The 21,721-nt window shown below is 35.8% G+C and overlaps 1 protein-coding gene and 1 long non-coding RNA gene across 6 annotated transcripts in view; one reads left to right on the forward strand and one right to left on the reverse strand.

Moving 5' to 3' along the window:
* LOC129938712 (probable ubiquitin carboxyl-terminal hydrolase FAF) overlaps positions 1 to 3,570 on the forward strand; it is a 76,772-nt gene extending 73,202 nt beyond the window's left edge. For all 4 annotated transcript variants that reach the window (XM_056046412.1, XM_056046411.1, XM_056046414.1 and 1 more), the window contains exons 14-17: positions 1,606 to 1,957; positions 2,033 to 2,292; positions 2,491 to 3,064; positions 3,123 to 3,570. In XM_056046412.1, coding sequence (XP_055902387.1) covers positions 1,606 to 1,957; positions 2,033 to 2,292; positions 2,491 to 3,064; positions 3,123 to 3,419 — 1,483 coding nt within the window. In that variant the 3' untranslated portion in view covers positions 3,420 to 3,570. The remainder of the gene's footprint in view (positions 1 to 1,605; positions 1,958 to 2,032; positions 2,293 to 2,490; positions 3,065 to 3,122) is intronic.
* A 14,403-nt stretch (positions 3,571 to 17,973) lies between these two features.
* On the reverse strand, positions 17,974 to 19,540 carry LOC129940698 (uncharacterized). 2 transcript variants are annotated; one of them, XR_008780741.1, is made up of 4 exons: positions 19,331 to 19,540; positions 19,188 to 19,270; positions 18,912 to 19,134; positions 17,974 to 18,844 (listed from the first exon to the last, which is right to left on the reverse strand). It is a non-coding gene; the product is annotated as an uncharacterized LOC129940698 (long non-coding RNA). The 2 variants fall into 2 exon arrangements; XR_008780740.1 differs by having other exon boundaries at positions 17,974 to 19,134.
* Positions 19,541 to 21,721: the final 2,181 nt, after the last annotated feature.

The raw sequence follows: 21,721 nt of genomic DNA on the forward strand, positions 1-21,721 counted from the left end.
ACTAATTTTGTTTATTAACATACCCGCCGAGAGAGAAATGTGCTTCATCGGTGAAGAATTTTTTTTGTTTGAAAAATCACCGTCCACCAACAGGCGGTCAAGCATCCATTCGACGTATCGACACATTCTGGTCTTCTGCAACACTTTCACGATAATGATGCACAAGTCTTACAATACCTGCAACCAATCCAGTCTTTTCAAATTTCTTCATAATTTTGTCAATTGCTTGGGTAGTTGGACGATTATGTACTCGTATGTCGAATTCCATCCCTATACTTTTAAAACTGCAAATTGGATAAAGGTACTTTTTTCCTAAAATACATGAAGACGAGGTAGAAAGACAAGTTCAAGATATGCTTAAACAAGGTATTCTAAAAAATGTTAACTCCCCGTATAATTCACTTATTTGGATATTACACAAAAGCAAAAAAAAATTAAAAATAGATAAATTTCGAATAGTTGTCTACTATCGTAAACTAAATAAATATATACTCATGAGGACAAGTTCCCTATTCCCTATTAAATCAATTTTCGATAACCTTGGTAAAGCTCAGTATCAAATTTTGGTGGACCAAAAACACCAATATAAAATTGCCTTTAGCACTTCCCAAGGTCGCTGTCAGAATGCCCTTTGGGTTAAAAATGAGACGGCTACCTTCCATAGGATGATTAGCGAAATTTCAAGAAAACATGTGAATAAAATAAAAGTCGTATATGTCGACGACATTCTAATATTTGCAAGTTTATTACAAAAATTTAGGTAAATAAAGAAGTCATTTTTAAGAATTTAAGACATAATTATCTTAAGATTCAAATTGACAAATGTACATTATTGTGTATTCACCTTAATTGAGAAATCTATATTTATCTTGTAATGTCTTTAGTTAAGTATCCATCTTTTTCTTTTTGATAAATATCTATCTATCTTGAATCATCTCTTGGATATATCTATAATTCTATATAGATTTATACAAACGGATCTTTTTGTAAAACGTTGTTGACCATTAATTCCACATCACATCCATTTTTAAGTGCATCCTTATATAGTGTTGCCGATTTTTTTTTTAAATCGAGCCACTTTTGAAAATAAATCGGGCCATTTTCTTCGTTTCGGGGCCAAAACAGAAATGAAGGAGATGCACTACTCTATCTTTTTAAATTAATTTTTTAGGCACAATTTTATTTATAAAAATAATTGTTACAAAACATAAAGGATAAAATTCATAAAAACAACAAAAATAAATAAGTAAATATTACATTTACCAAAAAATAAACTAAATTCATTTAATGAATCAAAGTAAAGTTTAACACAGTTTAGTTCATGAAAAGTAAAAATCAACTAAATTAATTAAACATACAAAAAATTTGTGATGATTTATGAATCTGAGTAACATCCTTAGTGAAAATAAATAAATAGAACTCTTCCTCGTCAGTGAAGGATTGAAATCTTAGTGAATATGAATTCATGTTCTGTATTTGGTTCAAATTCTTTTTAGAGGTCCATTTTCACATTTTTAGGGCCACCGGGCCATTTCAATTAATAGGCGGGAAAAAAGCAGAGAATATTTCAGGAATTTAACACTATTAAATTAATCCTTTCTACAGGTTCGATACATTGTCGCTTCACTTAAGACACTCATCAGCGGTGCGGAAATGGTTTGCAAATAATGCCTTATTAAATCCCCCTGGAAGACTGGCGGAATATATTCTTGTTGCTCCTTCGCAGGAAGTACGAACAGTTTTTGTGAAATTGGTTGTAATTTTTTGTCATTTTGCAATTAATGATGAGCCACTACCAAATATAGAAGGCTCAAATCTATGTGAACAAATTTTAATGAGCGTTTTGAGACTTCTTAAGTGTGAAGTAGCAGACCATGGCAAACATTTACCTCACTATTTTAGTTTGTTTAATATGTATGCCGGGCTGGGAAAAAAAGAAAAACTGCACTTATTAAAAGTGAGTATTGCTAATTTGACAATCTTTACCTTGAACTGTGGAATTTGTATTGTTATTATCGTTTTTATTTTTTAGCTTAACGTTCCAACAATTTTCATGCAAGCTGCTCTTGATGAAGGTCCTGTCCCACAAATAAAATACCAATATCCAGAGCTGAGTAAATTGCATCAAGTTGTATCTCATTTAATAAGATGTAGTGATATTTCTGACAGGTGTCAGAGTTCAAACCAAAGTGCAAAACCAATGCCAAATATTTACAAAGATACTAACATCCAGTATGAAGAACTAGTTCCACTTTCGCAAGAAGCGTCTGACATACTTTTTGTTCGAACCGGGTAAGTAAAGGATAGAATTTTTTGACTCTTGTATTAATTTTTTTTAAAACTTAAAGTTATATAATGTGTAAATAAGTTAGGAAGTTTTATTTTGGTATTTTAATGCTCTTTATTCATTATATTTTATCGTTGAAAATTGTAATTATAAGTCCGTATTTTTTTTAACAAAAGAAGTAAATCATCCTTTATTTATTGCAGTTATATAAAAAAATTAATAGAAGATACGAATGTTGGCGAAGAAGGTTTAAAACTTATACAATATTGTTGCTGGGAAAATCCACACTTTTCGCGATGTATACTTACAGAGCTTTTATGGCAATGTGGTTTCGCGTATTGCCAAGATATGCGACACCATACCGATTTGTTGCTTCATGTTCTTCTTATAGAAGACTCGTGGCAAAATCATCGAATTCATAATGCCTTACTGGGTGTCGCTGAAGAACGTGGAGGGCTTCTTGAAACCATTTTAAAAACGAAAACTCATTACCAAAAGAGAACATACCAAATAATTAAATGCTTGACGCAGCTGTTCCATAAGTGTCCTGTTGCACTAGCAATGCTTAATTCTAACGAACATATTGGCAAACATTGGGTAATGGCGGTAGAATGGCTTCAGGAAGAGCTTGATAAGCAAAGAGGGATCGGATGTCAATATAATTATTCTTGGTCCCCTCCAGCTCAAAGTAATGATAACACTAACGGATATATGCTGGAGCGATCTCAATCAGCAAAAAATACATGGTCATTAGCTTATGAACTATGTCAAGAGGAGGTAACATACATTTATCTAAGTTGTTTTAGAAATATTTAATTTAATTTTCTTATTTCAGGAACAGGATGAAACAAATGAGTCTGATACAGAAATAAAGAACGATAGCTCTCTGGTACAGTCCTGTATACTAGAAAACATCACTATTAACCCAGACACAGCTATTGTAACAGCTTACTCTGCAAAACAGCATTCAAATTCACAAGAGGTGCAACCCAATGTATTAACCGAAGATATTAGTGGAACAAATAATAGTAGTACAGACATTTTCAGTATCAAGGAAGAGTACAGTCTAAACAATGTATATACTAGCTTAAGTGAATTAAGGCTCTCACCGAAACCGGTAAACGAGAAGTAAAATGTTAAATATTTTTTTTTTGTTTTATTCGTACTCGCTTGAATTTTGCTAAGAAAATTAAATTATAAAATGGTAAAATTGTACGTTCTTTAAAATATCAAATCACATCATACATTTTGTTACATGAAGAAAATGGTATTCCAATTATTTATATAGTTTGTTTAATTTTTTCAGTGTAAACGTAAGTGATCTAAGACTACTCTATTAAAAAGTTAAGAATATTTAAAAAAAAAAATGTGTACTAGAAAAAGCTGAGTATCTGTTTCGAAGACGGCCTATCGTCTATTTGACGGATTAAGTTCGCGGATTGAAATTTGTGTTATGTATATTCGCCAAAGACGCTCCATAGTTATCAATTAATCTGCAGCAACCTAAGTCTACGTTTGTACCTCAACCTTTCGATGCGAAAGACCTCAATTTTAAAATGGTTACCGCACGGATTATTAATGAAATCAACCTCAGAATTGTATCTCAAATAGGTATTCTAGTTCTCAGATGATATAAAAAGATCAACAAGTTCAACAGGATATACATCGTTATACAAATTATTATTGAAAAAGATCTTCTGATTGCCTTGCTGTTTTAAGTTACAGTTTTGGTAGAGTCAATTCCGAAGATTGCTCTATTTCTTTTAAAGGGAACTCCCTTACAGAAGTTTCGTTCTTGCCGTTTGTGGCTCTCACATATGTCACCGCTCCATAAACACTTTTGATTGCTATGAAGATAGAGCATCTACTCCCTTGGAAACGCACCTTGATATGAAACATTCGGAGCTACAACACCATCATAAAAGGTAGGCACAACTGGGTAAACTTCAAAAATTCAGACTGCAAATGTTTTGTAATTTAAGCTACCCATATAAATTGACTCGATGTTAAAGCAAAAGTCACACGATTCATTTCGATCTCAAACCAAAAAACGCGGTGAGATGCACGATCATTTTTTCTCAAAATTAATTTTTTAAAGAAAGGTCTTTTCTAATTTTGCAACTAAAGCTATCGATCCCGTTCTTAAAATAAAAATAATCATTTGTAAATCAGGCAATACAAAATATATTATTATAAATTACGCACTTACTTAAGGTGGTGCACAATCCTTTGTGAACTAGGGCCTCACGCAACAACTTTATCCATCTAGCTCGGTCCTTAACTAGATGTCTCCTGTTTCGCGCTCCAAGTTGGGTGAGGTCACTATCCATTTGTGCTGGCCACCTGAACTTTTCTTTGGAAACGACCCAAGGTACTTTCACCCGCTTTTGTCAAAGTCCATGCTTCTGCACCGTATAGCAGGACGGGGATGTTAACATTTGGTCCTTTGAGAAAGGAATTTGCCACACAATTTCTCTCGCAGCCCAAAGAAACAGCGGTTAGCAAGAGTTGTTCTTCGTTTGATCACAGCGCTGGTATTGTACCTTCGAGAGAGGAATTTGTCACTCAATGGCCTTCTTAGCTAGTAATTGGACAGACTTTTGAAAGATAGTGTCTATAGTGTTGACGTGTGAGCTCTACACTATTATTTCAAGCACGATGTTAAAAAAATCGCATGACAGCGCATCACCTTTTCTTAAACCTTTTTTGACATTGAAAGGTTATATTAAGTTGTTTGCAACCTTTATGGAGCAGCGTGAATTCTCCTTGGTCATTCTACACTAACGGACGAGTTTGGCAGGGATGCCAAAACTAGACATGGCTTTTTACAGCTCGTCCCTGTAGTTGCTGTCATATGCAGCCTTGAAATCGATGAAAAGATGGTGGGTGTCGATTTGGTGTTCTTGGGTTTTTTCCAGGATCTGCCGTAATGTGAATATTTTATCGACTGTGGACTTTCCTGGTCTAAAACCACACTGATAAGGGCCTATCAGGTTGTTGACGATGGGCTTTAGACGTTCACATATTACGACAGAGAAGATTTTATAGGCGATGTTAAGTAGACTGATTCCTCTATAGTTGGTGCAGTTTAGAGGGTCTCCTTTTTTCAGGATCGGGCAAACAATACTGAGGTTCCATTCATCGGGTATGCTTTCTTCCGACCATATCTTACAGATAAGTTGGTGCATGCTCCTAACAAACTTATCTCCAGCTGCTTTAAAGAGCTCGGCATTCAAGACATCCGCTCCAGCGGCTTTATTAGACTTCAGCTTAGATATTGCAATCTTTACTTCGTCTAAATCGGGAGGACGGGATTGTTGGCTTTCGTCATCTATGTTGAATAGATCATCCTGCCTGACAGCGGAATTCGGTTCGTCGTCGCCGTTATACAGTCTGCAGAAGTGGTCCTTCCATATCCTCAGCATTAACTGCGGTTCCACTATGATGTTTCCACTTTCGTCTTTGCAGCCTTCGATTCTAGGTTTATGTACCTGTGAATTTCGTTTCACCTGTTTTGAACTTCATTCCTGCTTTTATACCTCTCAACATCTTCGACCGCACGCTTCTCATGCCCTCTCTTTTTCCTTCTGAGAAGTCGGCGTACCTCTCGCCTCTTCTGCTAATAGAGCTCATAAGCAGCTCTCGTCCTTTTATGCAGAGCCGCTTTGAGTGCTTGTTGTTTGGCTGCATTTGCCTGCCGACATTCCTCATCAAACCAGTGGTTCCTTATTGGTGGCTTCTTGAAACCCAGCACATCAGAGGCGGCTTCTCTGATTGCATCCTGGCAATGTTGCAACTGGTTTTCGATACATTGTGTTGGTGGCAGAGAACTTCGAGAGAGGTTACTTGTAACTCGGTCGGAAAAGGATTATGTGATGTCTTGCGATTGTAGCCGTTCGACGTTGTACCTTCTCCCAGCATCTTTATGTTTTGCCTTGGGTCTGGACAACCGAAGTGCTATCTTGGCTACAACGAGGTAGTGGTCCGAGTCGATGTTAGATCTTCGGAAAGTCCATGATGCTGGAAGCGTGTCTGGCGCCGATTGCAGTATTGTCAATCTGGTTGGTGGTAGATTGATCTGGAGAACTCCAAGTTACTTTGTTGATGTTGAGGTGTTGAAAACGCGTACTGTCTACCATGACGTTTCAACGCAGCAAAATCTATGAGCTTGAATCCGTTGTTGGAAGTGTTGTCGTGCAGGCTGTTTTTCCAAATAATTCCATTATAAGCGGGATCTTGCAATGTACACCCGAACAATGTATCAATATCCCTAAGTCTACTCCGATTGAAACAAAAATGCCTTCGTTCGCCCGACATTTAAACGGATCATCAGCAAAACCCAGACTAAAGTTTTCGGCACAATTCTCCGATGGAACGACGGCATTCTTTTTTATCATTTTTTCACCGTATTTTTAAATATTTTTCTAAGATTTTATAATTTTTTACCGAAGTTGATGGGTTTTTCTCTTCCCAAAGGAATAACCCAGACATTTCGCAAACGAAAGATCGGTAATAAACATAATCAGGTTAAACACATTGCGAGCAATTAGGAAGGGAGGATAGGATAAGCATAGAGATACGGATGCCCATTTGTTTTGAATGTCTGCACATTTTGAGTGGGAAAGCATTCCACATTCTTGTAGTTCGACTAAAAAGAATCTCCGTTCTTTACCGTACGTCTGAAATTGGGGTCAAGAGTAAACTGATGAGAATTCCTAGAAGAACGTTGATTTGTTTGTGGGGAAGAATGCATCTAGCTGTTTTGCTAGAGCAATGTTCATCATTTTAGGGCTCTCTTTTGAATTCAGTTCAAGAAACTCAAGAGGGTTATTAAAGCACCTGCCCAGATATCGCAATTGTACTTGTGTTTCGAACAAAAATAGGCTTCATTAATTATAACCAAATCAGAACGGGTAGAAAACTTCTTGCAAACACAGAGAAGACGTAAACACTTAGCTGCATTTTGGCGAATTCATACATGTGCTCACTTCACAAGAGATGGTGTGTGATGCACATACCTAACACTGAAAGCTGTTCTGCATTGGGAGCGGGTTAAACTTTTGCGACGGTTAACAGTATTGAGTTTTCGAGCATCAAAGTCTAGACGGTTTCTGATTCCCAATTGGACAATACTGTAAGGATTAGAATTTAATGAGCTTATCATACGCCGCCATGGATAATCCACATCCTAAGGACAAGGATGGGAATTTAAAAACGAATATGAAAAGCTGAGGGCTATTAGTAAAACAATTAAGTGGGATAGAAGTTTCAGACAAAAGATCAGTTATAAAAATAAGAAAGAGAGTCGGATACAAAACGGAGCACTGGGACACACCATCCCCTTTTAAAATCTTCAAGCTCGCTTTAACATCACATGTTATGTAGTAGTCTACGAACAAACCCCTTTTTGAAGTTTTTATTTTATGTCAAATTGTTTGGCCAAAACTCTAAAATCGACTATCACCTTACACAGACGTATTTTCGTGATTTTGATAGTCAACTATTAAAAATCAGCTTAGCCGAATTTCGCTACTTTGGCATTTTTTGATAAATTATTCTGGCAAATATTTAATTGTATAAAAACTGGAGTACTCCGAATGGTTTTTTGCAATTTCTCACTGTACTTTATATGGAAAACCAAAAAAAACACGGCTAGTATCTAGAGTCCCGACTTGATAAGTTTGCTCTCTTTCGGCCTACAAGCTAAATTGAGAGAATTTTGCCCGTTGGCATAAGCATATGTTAGCAGTCCCGTGCATTTCATTTGGGAAAATACAGATTCTTTGTAGTTATTTTGGGCTTTTGGGCTCAGTTTGCACAATTAGGGGGAAAACAATGTGAAGTGAATTCAAAAAAGAGATCCATTGAATTCAAAAATTGAAATATTAATCCAATATTTTAATTAAAATGAACTAGTTAACTTCTTTTCAGTGAGAACTGTGCTACAAATAATATTTGACTGCTTTTTGTGAACCAATTCTATGATTTTTATGAAAAGTTTCACTAAAAACAGAACAAATCATGCAGAAAGTATAGGGAACCATAGAACTGCAATGCAAACGTGGTGCAATTTGAGTTAAGCTAAGTTTTGACAGATTTACAACGAAGTGCCGGCAAGCGCACGTAGCGAAACAAGAGGCATACAAAACGGCACTGCACAAAATTAGAGTGTCAATGGCTTTATGATGCAATGCATTTTCTTTGTTTCTAAACACGGGACATTTGTATGTACACTGATGCACGTTTTTGAGATACGCGGGTGAGCATTTCTGTAATTATTTGTAATATATTAATGAAATACATTCTTGAAGTATGTATGCATATATTGTAATTTAAAAAGGTTTAAACTATTCTTTTATTAAACATCTTGTATAAGCCAGACATATTAATGAAGTCGGCAGCATAATTAAAAAATATTGTAATCAAAAATAATTTGTGAATTTTAAGTCTCAATAAAGAAAACTGAAGTGAAAGTATTTTAGAATTGTAGGCTACGAAAATGTTCTGTTACATTTTATTAAGAACATTACATTACATTTAAGAACGAAACAAAAATGATGAGCATACTTTTTAAGGTTTGTTATTTGCCTGTTTTTTAATATGCAGTCTGGTGTCCTTGAATGGTTCCACCCCCATATAACAATAGGTATAACAAAAAGTTTATCGAAATTTAAACTCTTGAAAACAATTAAAACTTAAAAAACTTAAGAAATTAAAGCAAAAAAAAAAGTATGGGGTATTCACGATCCGGTGAAACGGTAAATCGTGAACACACCTTTTCTAGTCTATAGCAAAACCGGAGTAAATATGTCAAAATTTGTTTGAAACTGACATTTGACATGACAAACAAAAAATATTTTTGATTGAAATTTGTTGTATTTATTTCCAAAAAGATGCCAAAAATAAGTGAAAAAGATAATTTAATTGAATTTTTAATAGAAGATGCTGCCGATGAGATAATGCTAATTGAAAGTATTAACAAATATAAAAATGGAAAGATACAAATAATACCAAACTTTTTTTTATCAAAGAAAGTGAAAACGTGGACGACGTCGATGAAATCCTAAATAAACCAAACGACAACACTGTGCCTTAATCTTTTGAGTGGCGTGAACACATTTTATCAACAATGAACAGCGATTGCTTCCGCCAAATGCTGAGAATGGAAAGAAGTCAATTTTCATTGATGATTTTAAATTCCAAAAACCATATGCGTTCAAGCAATTTTGAATTGAACTTCAACTGGCCATTGTGCTCTACCATTTAGGTTCATCAGGTGAAAACGCTGCTGTTCGAAAAACTGCAACAACTTTTGAAATGGAGATGGAGGTACATTAAGCAAAATAACGAACCGAATGTTTCAAGATCTTTTCAAACTACTACCCAAGTATATAGTATATTGTATAAAAAAAACTGCTCAATTTTCAAAAATAAAGAAAATTATGTGTCGGCTCATCAATGAATCGCTGGGGACTCTGCGTATCCTCTCAATGACTTTCTTATAACTCCATTTAGAAGTAACTCAGAGCAACTTGACAGTTCAAAACGGAAATCATTCAATTTACGGCACAACAGTTATAGAGTGGAATATTGCTTTGGTCTTCTCAAAGAGAAATTTGGTAGACTGAGGATGCGCGTTCATGATAATAGCAGCCATAAAATGTGTAGCAAGTGGGTAATTGTATGCTGTGTCATACATAGCATCCTTTTAAGTGACTCTGATTTGGAGATGGTTAGATCTTTTCACAATGACGAACTTGGGCATGACGAAGATTGTCCTTATGAAAATAATACAAATAATAAAAGTTTTGAGATAAAAAGACAATTTCCTCGTCTCCGTCCCTTTGAAACCTCTTACTCTCATTTTTTATAGCGTGTTGAATTCGTATCGGTGTATACCTCGAAGAGCAGAGAGAGAGAAATAACTTCAGTTGAGAGATTGAGACATTTGACATTTCTATCTCTCTTGTTTTCACAAATTAATTTTAGCAAACAATTTTCGTTTGTCAATCAATTACGGTAAACTTTATAACGGTAGATCGTGGTGAATTTGTTTCCCTTCTCTTTTTCTGAGCCACAGATAGATGGCATTAACAACCAAAACAAGAAAATATGTGTTCAGAAAGAGTGTAACAAGGTTAAGGATTTTTAGACTAGACTTTATTTGTAAATATGAACGAGACATTTTTTTTGTAAATGTAGTTATGTATTATGTTATGTTTATTTTAATAGTAATACCTTAAATAATAACTTCAATACTTAATTATCTAAAATATACTACATGGAATATTAAAAGATGATGCAATTGTGGTATCAACTGTAGTATATCAAAGTGTGTGATGGACCTTAAGTCAATGTTACACCAGATCAAACGGCTTCACCTTTGCTTTGGAGAGCGGCCAAAATTGAAAAAAGAAAAGAATCTTGACCACGGAAAAAGAGGGAATTTAAAAAAGAAGAAGAAAGAATTTTACGCATTAATGATTCATCTGTTGAATTGAAGGTTGAAGGTCCTGCGTTGTTTTATTTTCATGATCCATGTATACATTATGTAACTCTAGTTTTCAATGTTCCTGCAATTCTTGCATCGACAAAATTAAGTCGAAAACTCTGAAAATTGAAACAAATCTCAGTTTTTTTTGCATTTTTAAACGGTCTGAGCGAGAATTAAATTAGGTCCTAATTCTCATTGGACTGTTGCACCACCTAATATATTTTACTTACTTAATGATTCAAACTGGCTTTAAATAACTAAATAATATTTTCCAAACGAACACAATGAGACAATGAGAGTACCAAAAAATTGTTCATCCACAATTTTGAATTTTCTTTGAACACCTCTGACTACATCCGCCATTTTTCAAGGTTAGTCGCCATTTTTCAAGTGTGAGGAGTATGCACATCTTCTTGCATAAGTATTCGTTCCCCACATTTCTTTTATATGGAGTTAATACATATGCAAGCTTATGTTCAAATCGCAGCACAAAAAAGAGAGTTGAAATAAACATTTAGATTCAGGTTCATTGCGTTTTTTTTAAGTTTAAATCACATTTGTCTCATTCTACACAAAAAGAAATTAATTAATAGTGCTACATTATGTATACCATGCATTGTATTTATGGGTGTCTTGCAGATATCTATATTCGTTATTTTTATATTTCAGTTCCAATTCTCTCGTCATTCGTTCCTCTTTTTCAATTTGGAGCTTTCTTAGCTCAAAATCATTTTCATTTTTTTTTCAGTTGCAATTTTCTCTTCTCTATCAATCAAGCTCTGCGTTTTTTCCCGTTTAAGAATTAATATTTTTCTTCTATTTCCGCGTTGGGTGAGCTTATCATTTTCGAATTTTAATTTTTTTCCTGGAAAGCTTCCCATTTAGCATGAAGCTGTAACAGCTGGCTGATGGTTGTTTTTAGGGCGAATTTACGATAATTTTCGTCATTTCAAAGGTTCACTCAAGCGCCCTATATCAGACGTATAGTCTTGTTGTGCCGTTGGTCTAACTCGTGTTGGGGTTGTGGTTCTGTAGAAAGCTCACTTGGACTTGGAGAATATTTAATGGAAGTATTGAGTTGAGATCATTTAAACTTTGTTGATCGTTAAGTTCAATATCCTCATAGCGGACTTCCTCCGGTTCCTTTTCTCCGTTATTATAAATTCTGGAATCTCATATGTAGCAAAAGAACTACGAACGTTAGTCGTAGTACGGACAGATTTTAAGAATTTTGGCTATAAAGAAATAAGGAAATCGAATGTTAAGAACGTATATACATACATATAAAAAATTGTATCTTAATCTCAATTGTTGTCTTACCTTACTTATTTGGAACAAATTTTATTTAACCTCGAAATTTCCAGCTTATTGTATGTAATTCAATACTAGACAAATTTCTTTTTAAATCAATTTTTTTCATATACTTTTCCCGTGGACGACGACGGCGCTTCTTTGTAGAATTCAAATCTTTATTTTCAATTTTTAATTCCGTTTTTTTTTTAGCAAAGTTATCAATTAAAAATTAGTTTGAAAATTGAATACACGAATTTTCGAATTTTGAATAGACGAACGCTACACTGTCAACTACACCATACAAATTTTACACCGTTGTATTATTCTGTTGGAATAGTTCTAGGGTATTGCAAAAGTGTAGTTATATTTTGCTGTTTTAGTGCATGCAAATGTTAGACTTTTACCTTTTTGCCATGGTACAAGACCATTTGTACCGAATCGTGAAAAACCCTATAGGAATATCACTAATGTGTAAGGAGACTCAAATTTTATTTATTAATATTATGAATATGAAGGTGATATGAATGAAAGAACAGTGTGTTTGAAACTTGGTTTAAGAAAGGGCTGTATAATACTTTTTTCGCAATAGTATAAAACTTGTTCTTACTCAATATCCACTTGTTCCCGAGAGCGTTTATGAGTCCTCCTGCTACAAAATATCCAATTAGTCCCGAAAATCCTACTATTATTGTATTGACGTACGTTTTATCACTTATATTCTGAAAAAATATATGTATAGATACAAATGTAAAACAATTATAAAAATATATGTATATGTTTGGGTTATAAACCCAGTTTACTATTTTAAGTTTTAATGAATTTAATAAAGCAAAGAAGAAAACCACAATATAATTTTAGAAATTCTAATCACACTTTACTGATCTCGTTCAAAATGAAAATATTTATGCTGATGAATCATTTTACAATCGTACATGCATGTTTAGTCTTTGGTTAATCGAAGTGTTTCAACACTAACCATTGTGCACTTATCCATAGTTATAATAAAACTCTATAGCAACACTGCAGCCATTCCACTATTCTTTTTTATGCAACCTATTGAAAAAGTAGAACTCACTGTATTTTGTTTACTACAAAATAAATTTAATATATAACGGGTTACATATTTTGCGGTTTTAAAACTATAGGGCTAGAATTCGACATCTGTCAAACTGAGTTGTTAAATCAATTTTTTTTTGTCAGTTGAAAGCTTGAAATTTACAAAAACTATCGCAGAACGCTTAAAAATTTTTAAAACCTACCATAAAATTGGTGATTTTGCCACAGCCACATATCGCACTTCAAGTGAAGATTATGGTATACCGGAGGTATGATTAGAAGTCACTTTTTCGAAAACAACGATGGAACGATTGTTACCGTCAATTCGGAGCGTTATGGTCATTTGTTAACACTTATTTTCACCTGCCTGAAGAGTACGAATTAAAGAATATGTGGTTTCAACAATACGGTGCCAAATGCCACTCAAAACCCAACTCGAGCGAATATGGTTTTATTGCAAAAGACATTTCCTGGCCGCGTAATTTTGTTTCTTGGTAATATAAACCGGCCACCAAAATCATGCGGATGTTCAAATGGTAGACATGTGCATTTAAGAAGACATAAGGGTCCACAGGTTTTTCTCAAAACACACCTCTGTCTTTCAATTCCTACTCTCAACTCCCCGTGGTGAACATCGGGTGCCTATTACCTCAACTGGAGATTTGGTTCCAACCCCAGTGGGAAGTTATTGGGGCAACAAACGAGAGGGGGGGGAGGTGTTTCCACTAAGGAAGCTCTCCCTTTCCACATGGCAGCGGAGGAGTTCCCGAAATGGAATCAACGGTGGCGTCAACAGTTTAGTAAGGTTGAACTACTTAGTGAACACCTTATAGATCTTCTTCGACTAATTCGGAGCCTAAGCCTATAAGGAACGGTTTATCAAGCTGCACTTCCTTGGAGTTATATTAAGCATCTGGCCCTCCAGGTTGGGTTTTTGGCCGTAGTGGTGACTACCTGACCACGTTCAAATATCCTAGTTGCGAAGCATCAACAAGCCTCGAATACAGACAGGTTTACTGTTGACAACCCAAGCAAACGAATTAAGGACAACGAACTTTGGATATGCACGTGGAATGTTAGATCCCTTAAAATACCACGTGCAGACGAACAATTAGCGGAAGCCCTAAACTGCTGCAAGGCAGATATTACAGCCATCCAAGAAGTGCGATTGGATGGACCGGGCAAACGCACACTAAAAGACTGCGATATCCATTAGGGCGACTGCTACCGAGAACAAAGACAGCGTCTATTTGTGTGTGGATTAGTTGTTGGAACTAGGCTCAGGCAAAAAGTCTTGAGTTTCAACAGTGTGAGCGAGCGCATCACGACAATCCGCGTCAAGGCTAAATTCGCCAACATAAGCCTCATATGCGCGCATGCCCCAACAGAGGAGAAAGATGAAGACTCCAAAGACATATTCTTCGAGCTCTTGGACAAGACATATGAGCAGTGCCCTGGCTATGACATTAAAATTGTCTTTGGAGATTTTAATGCCAAGCTAGGAAGAGAAGACTTCTTTGGTGGCATAATCGGGAGATACAGCCTGCACGACACTACCTCCGACAACGGATTCAGGCTGGTCGATTTCGCTGCGGGGCGAGACGTTCTGGTAGCTAGTACGCAGTTCACGCATCTTAATATCCACAAGGGGACATGGAAATCTCCTGATCAATCAACCGTCAACCAGATTGACCACATTGCGATCGACGCACGACACTTTTCCAGTATCCAGGATATCCGAATATTCCGAGAGGCCAACATTGACTCGGACCACTACCTCGTTGTAGCCAAGGTACGGCTACGGATATCCCGATTCAAGCCAAAACAAGGAAGTACTGTGAGAAGAATCGACGTTAGTCGGCTACAATCGCAAGAGACTGCCATGTCCTTTTCCGAGGAGTCCTATGATTCCTGCATTAAGCATTGAAAACCATTGGCAACATTGCCTTGCAGCCATCAAAGATGCCGCCTCTGAAGTGCTAGGTTTCACACGGCCACCACAGCGAAACCCCTGGTTTGACGACGAATGCCGGCAAGCGCATGCAGCGAAACAAGAGGCATACAAAAGGGCGCTGTACAAAAGGACTAGAGCTCCTCGCGAGCTCTACGAGTAGAAGAGGAGAGAGGAACACCGGCTTGAAGCGTGCGATCGAGGAGATAGAGGGATGTCACAACAGGAATGAGGTTCGTAAATTTTACCAAAAGGTAAAAAAAACCTCCCAAGGGTACCAGCCACGAACCGAAGCCTGTAAAGACGATCAGGGGAACATCGTAGCAGAACCGCAGTCGATGCTGAGAATATGGAAAGATCACTTCTCCAAATTATGTAACGGCGATGACGAACCGAATTCGGCTGTAAGGGAGATAGAACCTCGGCGACGCAGATCAACAATTCCTCCTTCCCGACCTTGACGAAGTGAAGATAGCTATATCTAAACTTAAGTCAAACAAAGCTGCTGGAGCTGACGGCATCGCTGCCGAACTATTCAAAGCAGCAGGCGATGACTTGGTACGGAGCATGCACCAACTCATCTGCAAAATATGGTCGGAAGAAAGCATGCCAGATAAGATGAATATCAACATAGTGCGACCGATACATAAGAAAGGAGACCCTCTAAACTGCGCCAACTACAAAGGCATCAATCTCTTTAATATTGCGTATTAGATCCTCTCTGTCGTTTTATGTGAACGTCTGAAGCAATTCGTTAACAACCTGATTGGTCCTTATCAGTGTGGCTTCAGACCAGGAAAGTCCACTATCGACCAAATATTCACACTACAGCAGGTCTTGGAAAAAACCCAGGAGCTTCAGATCTCTTTATCGATTTTAAAGCCGCGTATGGCAGTATCTATAGGAAGGAGCTCTACCGAGCAATTTCTAGTTTTGGCATCCTTGTCAAACATATCCGTTTGTGCAGAATGTTGATGAATAATGCACGCTGCTCTATCAAGGTCGGGAAAGATCTTACCAATGCATTTGATGTCAAAAAAGGTTTTAGGTCATGCGACTTCTTCAACATCGTTCTGGAAAGAATCGTGCAAAACTCAACCTTCAACACTAGAGGCACAATCTTCCAAAGTTCCATTCAATTACTCGGATACGCAGATGATATTGGAAGATCAAAACGTGATGTCAGTTTAGCGTTTTTGAGCATTGCGACGGAAGCGAAGAAGATGGGTTAAGTGGTCTATGAGGGCAAGACCAAGTATATGTTGTCATCAAAAAAGGACACTGAACGACGACATCTTGCACAAAACGTCACCATGGACAGCTAAACTTTTGAGGTAGTTAAGGACTTTGTCTACCTAGGCACCGCTATTAATACAGACAACGACACCAGCGCTGAAATCAAAAGAAGAATAACTCTTGCAAATAGCTGCTTCTTTGTTCTTAGAAGGCAATTGTGAAGTAAAGTCCTCTCTAGATCTAAAATCACCATCTATACGACACTCATCATCCCGGTTCTCATTTATGGCGCTGAGGCCTGGACCCTGTCAAAGAAAGATGAGAGCATCTTAGGATGCTTCGATAGAAAAATTCTTCGGTGATTTTTGGTCCCGTACGCATAGTTGGAGAATGGATAAGAAGGTATAAGGATGAACTGTACGGGTTGTACAGCGACACTGACCTAGTTAGCAGAATAAAAGCAAAACGGCTTAGATGGCTAGTTCATGTAGAGCGGATGGACATCAACGCTCTCGCACGGAAGGTCTTCGAATCCAATCCCGAGGGACAACGCAGTAGAGGAAGACCACGACTCAGGTGGAGCACCCAGGTGGGAGAGGACCTCAACCAACTTGGCGTGCGAAACTGGAGACAGCTAGCTATGGACCGAGTTGGCTGGAGACGCATGTTATCTGAGGCGCCACCTTTAGTAAGTAACAACGAAGTGAGAATTTTGACAACTCAACAAAATGTAAACAAAACCAAATTCATTCCCATTAATGCAAATGAAGGTAAAACAATTTAAATCGCAAATATTAAATTATTTACATACAAATATATAGTGAATTTGTACTCAATTTAATCCTTAGATATAGAAGAAACTAAGGATGATGTTTCAACAAAAGCAGTGGATTTTTCCGAGAAGCAAGCCACCAACGCCAACATGTCTGTTCTATAAAAATCGTCAGCCAGGAAGAGGTACAAGTTCAAGGTAAGTGCGTGTGTCGCATTCATTTCAAACTCAAATTATTTGAATATTATTTTGTGTTTTTAGTTGAAATTACACTTGACAACAAGATTTTGTACCTAACGATCAAATTACTCTATTCTAATAGGTTCTTATATCTTAGTGCCGATTACAGCGAAGGGATATATATTGCAGAAGACTGAAAAGCTTCGCGATGAAACCGGTCTGACGGTCTATGAAGTTAATTGATCGCTTTATTTGTTGACACTTTCCCTGGTCATTCATAGCCAACCCAATTGATCAAATGGAAGCTGGATCAATAGCCTACGTACGTCTGGTGTCACAATGCAATGCAAAGTACTTCTTTCAGCCACCGACCGTCAACATATTCAATTCAATTCAAACCCAACTCCATTAATTACTGCATCAATTTAGTTTTTTGAGATATAATTCCTTGTATACACATGTAAGGATTTCTTTCTATATTCATAAAGTAGTTTTTTTTTCAAAAAAATGTGTGATGATTATCCAAATTTACAATATTCCGTTTACAAATGTTTACTACTTCCAGTTACTAATTTGTAGTCTTAAGATTATAATATCAAGTTCTTGTAATATATTTAAAACAAAAATAATACAAAAATAAAGTTGATAAAGAATATACTTTATACAGCTTATTCGTTTTTTTAAATAGATAACATTTAGGAAAACCAAAAAGAGGTGATTTTCTTGGAAATACTTATTTTATTCTTAATATCTCATTGACTAAGATGCATTATACACAAAGTTTTCTGTTTTTATAATACCATTTAATTTTGGAAACAAAAATTACGTTATTTAAAAACTATCTGCACCAACAGAAACGTAGATTATCGATGGATGATATTTTCAGCAGAATTTGTTGCAATACCACTTCGTTTTGTTTGCGTGCTACTTTGAAGTAGTCCTGCCATCAACAGCCTTCTAGTCAATGATTGATTCTATTGTAATTATAGAAACACTGGAATAGAACTTGTTAGTCGATCTTATGAATAAAAAACCTTGGCTTCTAAGGTCATTAGCATTGACATTCTTTTCCGAGGCAAATACAAAAATTCCAATCGGACATCGGCTTGCACAGCCACTGTTTTAAAATCTTAAAATCTTAGAAATTGAGCCCATACTTTGACAGTCTTTAAGTTTAGCAAAATTGCCTGTAATTCTGAAGTAGGACATTCAAAAAGGATAGATTTTATTTGATTTGTTTTTGAAGAAGACTTGCCAATTATTTCCGCCTACCGCCATTTTTGTGCTGTATTCTCAGAGCAGGTTGCTTCGAAATTAAAATTCGGTCTAGTTACCTCATCTGCATGCATCGTCTGTGTAAGCCTCAGCGTCAGGATTTAGACCTAGAAGAAGATGAGGATTAAGCGAGTTGATCCCAACATAAATGTTTAAGTTCTTTTCTTTTAATTTCACATGTGATGCACGCTGTTACAATCTTTGGAATCAGAAGATGTTGCTGCTGCAAAAGTTCTTTCTTTTGAGGGGCTTGTATTATATTTCTTGGTGGATGATGAATGGCCGAGTATGTTGGAAACCCTAAGGAATTATATAGTTTACAATATTCTTGCTTGCATCACTCTTATGTCGAATGTCGAGATTCTACTTGGCCCATCGACTTGGGGGTATAGTTGCCCCTGTTGATTTGTGATCCACCGTCAACGCCTGAGGCAGCTATTACCACTGGGATGGGGTAGATGTCGCCGATGATAATACAGCAGCAATTGAGGGCAGAGAGTACGTTTAGTTCATAATCCACACAATTTTTTTAAAAAATTCTATTCTTATTCTTTCAACAAAAATGTACACACAACGTTGAGCATCTGTCGCTAAAAACATTGGTATTATTTTGTTAAGAGAAATGTGATATACAAAAACTTACTTGTAATTAGCGCCCTTGTTTAGAGAAATATTTGCCTCCCGGATTTCTTGAGGAAAGTTGCTTCCTGTATTTAATGACAGCAACTAAAATGAAAACACACTATAATAAAAATCAATAATTGTTATACCTGCAACTTGACTTACATTATTGTTCCTTTATTAAAACAAACTTGTATTACTTTATTATGAAGGTTTTTGCTCTGAAAAATATAATAAAATGTTAAATATCAAAACAATTAACAAAAACGTACTCTTAAAAACCCAAACCCATTGTTTTATTTTGCAAAATTGAAGTTGTGGAATTGTCATTTTTGACAAGTCACAAAAACTCCATACGTTTTTTTGCCCAATCCCCAATTTTTTTTTCACCACTCACATGAATTCACCAATAGCGAATTTGACAGAGTTCACCTCGAATGGAATTTGACGGTGCTTCAGGTAGGACGGGTACCGGTCGGGACTCAAGATAATATATTTTCTCTATGCTATAGTTTTTAATATTTTGTTAAAGATTTAAACAGATCAATAGATGGGTATGGAGGGGAAGTTATATATTTTAATACCATTGGTTTCTCGTCACTTTTATAAAAACCTTTGATATTCACCAAAATTCTGCAAATTTGTAACCCTACAATTAAACTACATTTTAAATACTAAAAAGAACAAAACGTTAGATTTAAGACTTAATTTAAAACTTAAATGATTGTGAAAAAGAAACAATTTGTGAAGCGACTTACATTAAACTCTATTTTTGAGTTTTAAAGCAAGTACCTAACATTTTGTACAATAAGTGCTGTTTGTAATTACGACTTAATTATTATTATTGTCTCAATAAGTGCTGTTTGTAATTACGACTTAATTATTAGTATTGTCTCAAATTTGTGCCTTTTTTGCCTATTCGAAATACTTTTTATTTTAAGAATGTTGTAACTGATCAAAGCAGAATGAAAATAAAATTAAACTCTTTTATTATAGTGTGTCCACACCATAACAATCAAAAGTTTTTTAACACATTCTTCGTATGTTGATGTATATTTTTTTAAGAATGAATGGCTTATAATAAAAATAAATTGTGCATTCCTTACTATAGTTATCTTTTTAAAGTGGTGTCAAAACAAAACCAAATCACCCGTTATGTTTTTCGAGCTTTGACAAAAAGAGTAGCACACCCTGTTAGTTGACGCTGCGTTATGGCTGAAACACATACACGCTTCAGCTTCGGCTTCGTCTGCGTTACGTAAGGCCTGCTTTGAGGTTGCTTTGAATGACATTTATATTATTTCATCCCTCCAAAGAGCAAATATTTTGTTTGTTGACATTTTTTTACAGCTGTTGAGCTGTCAGACAAAGCAAATGTTCAGATAATTGAACTAGAGCTTCCGTTTGGAGTCACATTACGTTACATTACGTTCTTTTCCTTACGATTGTCAAACGAAACGTGAGGTCGAAGCTTCATTGTGATAGCATGCATTGAATTCCTATGGCTGAACTCGTAAACGTCAGGCGAAGCCGAAGCTGAAGCGTGTTTGTGTTTCAGCCATTAATCTCTTTATTGCGTTTACAATATATACAGTTTCAAACCGAAAGTTTTAGTCATTTTTAAGGCCCAACTATAATAGACTTCACCGAGCTTAAGCCAGCTTAAGGTATCGAACCAATACGCAGCCTTATATTTCACTAACCATAATAGACGTTTTGCTGCTCCAGCTGATTTCAATAGAATAATAGATCAAATCTTACGGTATGTTCCAAAAACAGATTCATACTTCGACGATATTATTATTCACGGCCAGTCACTTGCAGAATGCAAATCTAATCTAATTTTATTGACAATGCAGCAGTATTCAAAAGCGAAGTATTTACAGAGTTCTGAATTAATAGTAAGTTAACTATTATGATTTTTTAGTTCCTTATTTTTAATGTTTTCCCTTGTTTAAGTGTCCGAATGCTCTATGTTGGCTTCAATGAAGCATTTATATCGATTTGAGATGAATCCACGCAAAATGTTATATTTCTCTTTATTTTTGCAAGCATCATTATATAAATAAAAACAATTTGTTTAGCTTATACATATATACAGTGGTGGAAAAATACTAGGTGTAAATGAAAACTGCGAACAAATTTGATTTTTTATTTATAATTATTTTAATTATTTTTTTCATACTTCGATTTTTTTTAAATCAATTGTTATCAATAAAAAAGAATTTTGTGGTAAGCATGAAAATAGTTGATATTTTAAAAATAACAAAATAAAACAAAAAAATTAAGATCCTTCATAAAAGAAATTGGTATATTTCAATTATATTAATATTTTGTTGGATTTCCATTAGATTTTATTACTGCTTCGTAACGTTGCTGCAGGGATTCCACAAGGTTTCTACAAGTTTCTGCATGAATTTTTTCCCAAGCTTCCCTAATTCCATTCCATAAGGCAGCCTTGTTAGAAAACTTTTTTGAAGCTAGATCATTCTTGACTACAGACCACAAGCTCTTGATTGGGTTGAGGTCAGGTGATTGAGCTAGCCAATCGAGAAC

The sequence above is a fragment of the Eupeodes corollae genome, chromosome 1 (genome assembly GCF_945859685.1).
Source record: "Eupeodes corollae chromosome 1, idEupCoro1.1, whole genome shotgun sequence".
Taxonomy (NCBI): Eukaryota; Metazoa; Arthropoda; class Insecta; order Diptera; family Syrphidae; genus Eupeodes; species Eupeodes corollae.